The 8,517-nt window shown below is 41.9% G+C and overlaps 1 protein-coding gene across 1 annotated transcript in view; it reads left to right on the forward strand.

The window, feature by feature from the left end:
- Nucleotides 1-8,517, forward strand: part of MARCHF1 (membrane associated ring-CH-type finger 1) — a 431,151-nt gene that overhangs the window by 294,013 nt on the left and 128,621 nt on the right. Inside the window, 1 exon segment of the mRNA XM_045295763.1 lies at nucleotides 1,445-1,625. Coding sequence (XP_045151698.1) covers nucleotides 1,445-1,625 — 181 coding nt within the window.

Below are 8,517 nucleotides of genomic sequence, written 5' to 3' on the forward strand. Positions count from 1 at the left end.
GGGCTTAAGTGGAGAGCAAATGTTTTGAGAATGATGAGGGCAATAAATGTACAAATGTGCTTTACACAATTGATGTATGTATGGATTGTGATAAGAGTTGTATGAGCCCCTAATGAAATGATTAAAAGTAATAATAAATTCCCAGATCCTTGTCTAAGTGCTGCTACATCCAACTGCTCCTTCCACGCTGTGCTTCCTGACTCATTCTGGGGAGGAATGGCACTCATTATGGACTTCCCTGTGCCCTCACACCCTCATTTTCCCCTCAGAGGTTTTAGAGTTTTGGGTTCCTCATTGATAACTTTATTTTTCCTTAATAAAAGAGACTCAGAATATGACGCTATGCGTCTTTCATTTCAGTTCCAGAGTGTCAGGTCTCAATCCCCATGTCGTTTTGCAGTAAACAATGTGAGCATCCATTCCATATGCCCTGGGAAGGTGGATGATACACATAGGCAGGCAATCACGTAGGTAGGTAGCTCGAAGGAGAAAGCATACAGAACTTCCAGCCTTGCTACAGAGACTCAGTTCAAAAGCCGTGAGATCACACATGTAATTTTTAACATATGACATTCATATTTCCAACAGATTTAAAGCATTAGCTCCAATTAACTTTTTTAACCCTTTCTAAGAGCTGGAGAAGTTTTAAGCATTACTGAAAGATCTATAATTTGAATGTAGAACCTAGAAGTAAGAAAGGCTTAATCCTCATCCAAAGAGGAAAATTAAATATTTTGAATAATTTGGATATAAGATTAATAAAGATAACATAGAATCTAATGCTATAGAGAATTCATGGTAATTCAGAAACTCATTGAATTGGTGGTAAAGGTAGCATTTAACATTTTCGGTCAATAGAATTTCTTATATTTGAACTTATAGCCAGTAATTTTTGTGACTTTTATACAATGATGATTATTGTCAGTTTAGTCTGTACGTCGTGCCAAAATTTCTTCCTTATAAAAACGTTATAACAGTCTCTGGCTGAGCGTCTATATCCTTCTTAAAATTTTTCAGATTTTTCTACGGTTCTCTCCGACATCATGAAACTATTATCAAAATAAAGCAATGACGTTAGTAGGTAACACTATTCTTCAGCATACGTATTAATTAGAACATTTACATATAAAGTATGTACAGCCATACAAATTAGAGTTGTGCTGTTACAAACCAACATTAGTGTAGGAATAGAACGGCAGTGCATTTCTGATGTTCCAGCGTCTAGTCCCATATCACACGTAAGAGCCCAGCAATAGCCAGGAAAGGGAACGGAAATGTATATTCGTCATAGCGGTAGCCCGAGTTCAAAGCTGAGGGGAAATGCCCTTGGGTTCTAAGTCTCCGCTTGTAGGTTCTAGTAGAGCCTAATACTAACAAGGGTGAAAGCCCACTGGTGAGAGAAGCTGTGTGTCAGGTCTCACCCTGCTGCCGTGTCCTTCTGCAGGATCTGCCACTGCGAAGGGGACGAAGAGAGTCCGCTTATCACTCCCTGCCGCTGCACGGGCACCCTGCGCTTTGTGCACCAGTCCTGCCTCCACCAGTGGATCAAGAGCTCCGACACGCGGTGCTGTGAGCTCTGCAAATACGACTTCATCATGGAGACCAAATTGAAACCCCTCCGAAAGGTAGTGTACCCGCAGATGCTGTCTTCAGAGAACGTTTACAGAGCCGGCTGGCTCCTCAAATGCATTTCCTTCCCCAGTGAGATTCTGCTCATGTGCTACCATCCACATGGAGCTGGGTTGCCATAGAGATTTCATACACAGCCATGCTTTTTCAAACGATTCTGCCTTCTTTCTCTTTTATGCTCTGAAGTCTCTGGTTTTTATATCACTTTCCACGGTTCAGACTGATACATGCATGGATGGGTGGATTGATAGATGAAAAAGACACCGATAATTCTATGTAATTGAATTGATGGGAACTGTGAGTAAATGGGCATTGCTGCAGTCGATGTCCAAGAAGATGAGGTGATAGATTACATTAAACTACGTGAACTCGTGAACTCATCTAATGCCTTGAAAAGCACACACTAGGTAACATATGATACACTTGTTTTATACAGTCTGAGCTATTTTCTTATGTTTGCTCTTATTTGGAGTTTTGATATGATGGTCGGTGGACAATTAAAGTAGCTGTAAATAAAAGGCATTGTTTTCCACATCATTCTCCAAGTTGTAAGAAAGAAGTAAGTGTATTTTATCTATTTTCTTTATATTCAAATTCATATATTTTTAGGGTTCAAAACTCAGTCTCCAAACTCTTAGCAAGCCTGTAGAATGGAGCAGAACCCCTCAGCTGGCTCCCAAGACTGTAATCTTTTACAGGAATAGAAAGCCTCATGCTTCTCCCATGGTGTTTTCAAACTGTCAACCTTCTGGTTAACAGCCCAGCATGTAAACATTAAATATAATTTAAGGGGAACATTTAAATAGGACCAAAACAAGACAAAGGCATACCATCCAGATTAGGGACACCGTTAACATGAAGTCACAATGGCATCCAAGGATTCATAGCCACCCAGCCACTTAAATAGTGTACAGAGAATAAAAGACACGTTCACAAAATTATGATTAGCGGCTGGTCAGTTTATCACAGCTACAGGTTGGACGACAGAAGCAGGAACAGAACTGTGATTGGGACATGTAGGTTGTGCTAGACAGAAGAGCTAACAAGATTGGTCCAGGACTCTCTGACCAATGTAATCAAGGCATTCCTAGGGTCTGTGTGACCGAAGCGACCCCAATACTCAGTGTGGTGCAAGGGTACAGTCATGAAAACCCTTGAGAAAGACTGCCCTGTCCTCCCTGAGCTTCTTGCAGTGCTCTGTTCTTGAGGACGGGACTGCGTTCATCCCTAGCTAGTGATCAGAAGGAATGCAATGGCGGCTTTATCGAAGTGGAGACTCTGCACATGGTATTTGGGCCTCATTATCATCCGTACATTCTACAAACTGCCTGCTCAGAATTTAACCTCTAACACGATGTTACATTTTTCTAAACGATGGTAAGCATGTGAGTTGAATATAAAATAATAGTGTCCTTAAAGCTATTAAAGAACAGCTTATAAAAGAACGGCATGGACAAAGACTTTTACATAATGCATGCTTGAAAGTTTACCTCCAGGATATTTGCGTAGAGCTTATTCCTCTTTTGCCCAACAAATATAGCTGCCTCAATTTCCAGCAGAGACTGTAGAGTCTGTAATTTAAATATTGAATCTACCTGAAGCTACTTTTCCATTTAAATTAAATGCAGAGCACCAGTAGATAACATGGTAGGCTCAAAGATGAGCAAAAAGGAAAAACAAACAAGAAAACTCAATAGGCAACTGACTGGAGACTGGTCATTGTCATTCTTCATCAATTCCATAAGTTATCAAGTGAGGACGAATTGGTAATAACATTCCCTGCTTTTATAGTAGATCTAGTTTGAAAATCTGCAAATGATTTATAGATATGAAAAAATGATGCATAAAATGACTCTGATGTGTACTGATATGTTGTGTCTGTAACATAAACACACCTGGCAGTCACAAGGTGGCACTATGATCCTCCACGTCCCAGAGCAATCAATGCCAGAAATAGAAATGAGCCCTTATCCTTTGCCCTTTGCTTTATCCACTGAACAGATCCTGCGTGCCGTCTGGAGTGAAATGACACATTGTGCTCCATGATTCTCTCAATTTCTCCTCACCCTTCAGGGAACTGCAAATTGTTTTATGGTATCCGTGTATTTGGTTATATATATATATGTATGTATGTATGTATGTATGTATGTATGTATGTATATATATATATTCTACATCCATATATTTCCTTTCAATTTTGTCAAACATAGTATAGCAATTGGAAACCAACAATCTAGAATAACAAAATAGCTGAATTTTCTCTCCATGTTATCTCCTGCCCCCCTCTTTTTTTAATTTAAAAAAACTAGGGTTTTGGAAATCTTGAACAGTTGTCCTATTCTCCCTTCATCTGTTGTAGAATCACCCCTCAGCATACAACCTTGATCCTTCCTTAATATCACAACCTGCAACAGTTTACATTCCTCTCAGGAAATGCTTGCTTTCTCAGTTGTCCTCTTTAAAAGCCAGAGAAGTCCTGTGAATACGTCTCATTTTAAATCTTAATCTTAAGGAATGCACTGGTGCAATCTAGAAAGCACCTACGGATTGTTGATTGGTGAAATACCTTGGTTTCCTTTTTGAAGTGTTCTCTAATCTCTTATAGATATTGATAAAGGAAAGCCTGGCAACCTCCTTTCATTCTACTAGCGTTTGTACATCTGCAGGGGAGAAGGGAATCCAGTTGAAAGTTGCTTACTGACAGCCCACAGATGTGCTTTCTTTGACCCAGAAGGGCGTAAAATTTGAATTAAAAGTTAACAATTCTGATTACTTGAAATATCTGATTATTTCACATAAAACTGCACAATCTGAATTTGTTTTGAAACAAAATCACAATCCCGATATTTTCTGGACCACATTGCCATATGACAACAATCAGTAAAGCCAAGTGGTGGATAATCCCCTTTAAAAGACCATTTGCTTTCAAATTCAGCACATGCCCACCATTTCCTTTCTGATAGTGAGTCTTGTGGCATTTCTCTTTCTCTGGTTACTACTATTACTCTGGATTTTTTTTGTTTTTATTTTTAGCACCTTTATTGGCATATAATTCACACAACATACAATTCAATAGTTCAATCACATCAAGAAAAGTTGTGCAATCATCACCACACTCAGTTTTAGAACATTTTGTTCATTCTTGTATTCAGTGTTATTAGCTTCCCTTTTTCCATCAACATACCCTGCACTATTTTTAAAGAACCATTAATCCAGTTACTGTCTCTATGGATTTACCTATCCTGGATTACCGATGCAGAAAACCATTTTTGAAAAACTTTCAAAGTAAGACGGATAAAAACCTCAATTTAAAAAAGGAGAAAATGTTCATAACTAGAACAAATTAAAATGGATCATAAGGGAGATCAAATGATAAACTGCTAAGTTTTAATATAAGTGCGTCTCCAACAATCCACTACCCAATGCGTTCTGCATGATCCTAAGGCTGTTCACATCCCTGGTCCTTGGTCAGAGGGATTAACCATCGGCTTAATCCACATGAATTTCCCCTTCACTTTTTGTTTTATTTCTTAAAACTGAAACAGCTTTAAAATGACTCAAAACGTAGACCAAATGATAAGATAATACATTTCAACCTAACTATGCTTGTCATAATGAACTTTGAAATGCTCTCTGTCTGATAAGAGGGATGTTCACATCCCTCAATTATGTTCAGAGGGGATTTGGATTCACCAAAGGCTTAATCCGTGTGTGACTCCTGCAAATGGATTTTGGGCTTCCACTGTCATCCAGAGTCTTTGGCAGAACAGGTGTTCACAATTTAAGCTTTGCTACCATTCCTTTTTTTTAGATTTGATTATAGTCTTTACAATCCTTGGATCACACAGGCTGGTGTGCTTTTTCCGGGTTGACTTAGTTGACACCTCACTTAGATGGCTGCTTGTTTGAAAACAAGCCTTAAGATCCCAGACGTATTCTTTTCTTTTTAATCATTTTATTGGGGGTTCGTATAACTCTTATCACAATCCATACATCCATCCATTGTGTCAAGCCCCTTTGAACATTTGTTGTCATCATTGTAAAAGTGAGGCTGAGGCATGGGGAGACAGACAAAGTGTAGGACAAAGGAGAGCAGAAACAGAAATAGTTTTATTAGGGGAACTCCCGGATGAGGTTCCATGAGCTTGGCCAACAGGTCAGGGAAGTCGCACCCAGCAGACGGGGCGCAAGTTTTTAAAGGGATGGTAAAGAATGTCCAGCATTTATGGATAGGGTTTGGCTGCTCCGAGAATTGCTTGTCTACGCCTTGTGGCTTTCTTTGAACTTCGAGCATCTGGTTTTACTTCCGGGTACCAGTTATCTTATCTGGCGCTGGCTAGTCTGGCTTGCTTTCAGTCTTGTGCTTTGGTCAGCCCTTGCCTTACTGTTCCTGTCCAGACATTCAGACCTTTTAAATTATAAGGGGCACCGTGACCTGAACTAGCTACTTCCTGCTATCATGGGGTGGGGGGGGTGACAAGGGGTTGCAGGCTGGAGTGTGCTGGGTCGGATTCGGTAGGCAGGGGCTGTAGGGGCATCAGAGAAGCTGGTTAACAGTCAAATTGGTAGTGTCCCTTATTCTGTTCTGAAGAAACTTGAAAAAACAAGGGCTAACAGTAACAGGAAGCAAATTATCACCAGGGACCCCACGAGAAGCATGAGTCAAGAGATGAGGGGGTTCTGGAACCAGGATGCTGTTGACGGGTGTCCCCAGTATCGGTTCCTAATTTCATCAACCTTTTTGTTCAAAACTCTTACGTTTTGCTCTACCACCCAAGACTCATTACCTTGTTTTCCCGAAAGTAAGACATCTCCCGAAAATAAGACCTACTTACAGTTTTGCCTCTCACTGAAATATAAGGCATCCCCCCAAAATAAGACCTCCCCAAACATAAGGCCTCCCCGATAATAAGGCCCCCTGAAATTACCGCAACTCTGGACTCTGGACCGTAGAGGTAGGCGCCACAGCACAGCACACTGTTGGCCACAGCGCAGCCGGGGCAGATAGGAAGTGCAAGTAAATGTACCATAGGTTGTTGTACATGGAAATAGTGGTAGTAACAAGAAATTCTTGATACTGTAGGATTCACAGTTTGTCTGGTTATGCTCGTTTGTGATGACATCTACTACCATACTGTACACAGGTAACAAATTTCCTTTTTTGTTCAACAATAAATGTGTACCATGTTCTTCTTCATGGAAAAATAAGATCTCCCCTGAAAATAAGACGTAGCGCATCTTTGGGAGCAAAAATTAATATAAGACACTGTCTTATTTTGGGGGAAACAGGGCATATAGTAACAGCTTTCCTCCCCCTGAAACATGCACGAACCACCCTGGTCAACTGTTAACAAACCCAATGCATGACAGTTCTGAAGGGTTACCTGTGCCAAGGATGTAAGCTGTCGTTGCCAGGAGGGGAGAGACTCCAAGGTGGATTCCATGACTAGCTAGAGTCTTTTGTCAAAGTTTTGTGTTTGGAGAATGCTGTGCCCCAATGCCCCATTAGAAATCCCTGCTGCTGCCAGGAGGAGGCAAAACGAAGGCCTACTAGGCCAGGTAAGAATATGGCCCTGTGGTCACAGGGAACAGAAGTAGTTTTAAAATCCCACAGCTATGTGAACTCTGCTTGCCCATACAAGGTAAGTTGTGGTCCTAAGGTAACCGGGAGGCGGGTGTGGTATAGAGCTACTGATGCACTTAGTGAGGGTCCTGTTACACCAAAAAAACCATACCTGGGGAGGCTCGGAGGGTCCCTGTGACGTGAGTAGTGTGACACGCTGGGTTTCCAGGCCTGGGGTGGCTTATAGCACATAGGATAAGGAACACTTAAATTCCCTTCGGGAGTATACAAGGGGACATTTAAGAGAGGAGCTGAGCAGCTCATATTCTTATTGGAAAGGGAGAAAGTCAGCAGGGGTGCAGCAGCCAACAATGGACGTTGTAGGGAGGCACAGAGATAACAGGAAACGTTGTCAATTCCCGAGGCATTAAGGTGTGTAGCGGTCTGGATTCCCTTTACGCAGGTGAGTGAGTGGTCAGAATGTTTTGTCTGTGCCGAGCCCTCCATTGCCGGTAGCTGATTGGCTAAGAATTGTTCACTGTCCTGGATTTCCTGTGCCACTTGATCTACGTTATCACAATTTCCAGGGAGAATTCTTACATATTGCCGAGGAATCCTAAGGGTGTCGGAGGGCTTGCCGCTGCATCGCCAAGGATATAGTTTGCCCTCTACCCCCGACAGCCATCTGTTGTCCCAGGGGTCTGCAATATTAAGGCGAAAGTTTCTGCTTCCATCCCCTACAAAAATGCCTGCCCTATTTATGTTGAGCTCTGCATCCCAATTCAGCGCTACATGAATTTTGCATGCATCCACCAGAGATGTCTGGCCACCGTTAGCAATACTCTTCTTTGGTCAAAACAGAAACACAGAGCATGGAGGCTCTGGTAGCTATTGATTTTAGGGTACCAGGGGGAAAATACATCAAAACATATGACTGGGACCCTGTCAGGGCACAATATCCTTTTCTAGACACGTGTTTGTGCAGCATTGTTAGCACAATAGGTTTCATGGACAACAAATTCCTACACAAAAGGGTTCACTGTGGGCTTTGGAGCTTTACCTTGGTTTATGGTAGCATGCAGGAGGCACCCTAGTAAAGCGAATATGAGTGGGCCCCATGACTTGGGTGGAATATAGGTGACCATGACTCGGGGTTGTTTGCTTGACTCAGCTGGGATGGTGCTATGGGGTCCCCAAGTACCTGAACCGCTGTGGGAGTAGTGAGAACTACAGTGTAAGGTCCTTTCCACTTTGGCTGGAGGGGCTGTGGTTGTAGTTTTTCAGGAGAACTGAGTCTCCAGGGCTGACAGCCCCAGGTCAGGTTG

Source organism: Echinops telfairi, unplaced genomic scaffold (genome assembly GCF_000313985.2).
Source record: "Echinops telfairi isolate 266 unplaced genomic scaffold, ASM31398v2 ScPeMD7_5868;HRSCAF=6743_0, whole genome shotgun sequence".
Lineage (NCBI taxonomy): Eukaryota > Metazoa > Chordata > Mammalia > Afrosoricida > Tenrecidae > Echinops > Echinops telfairi.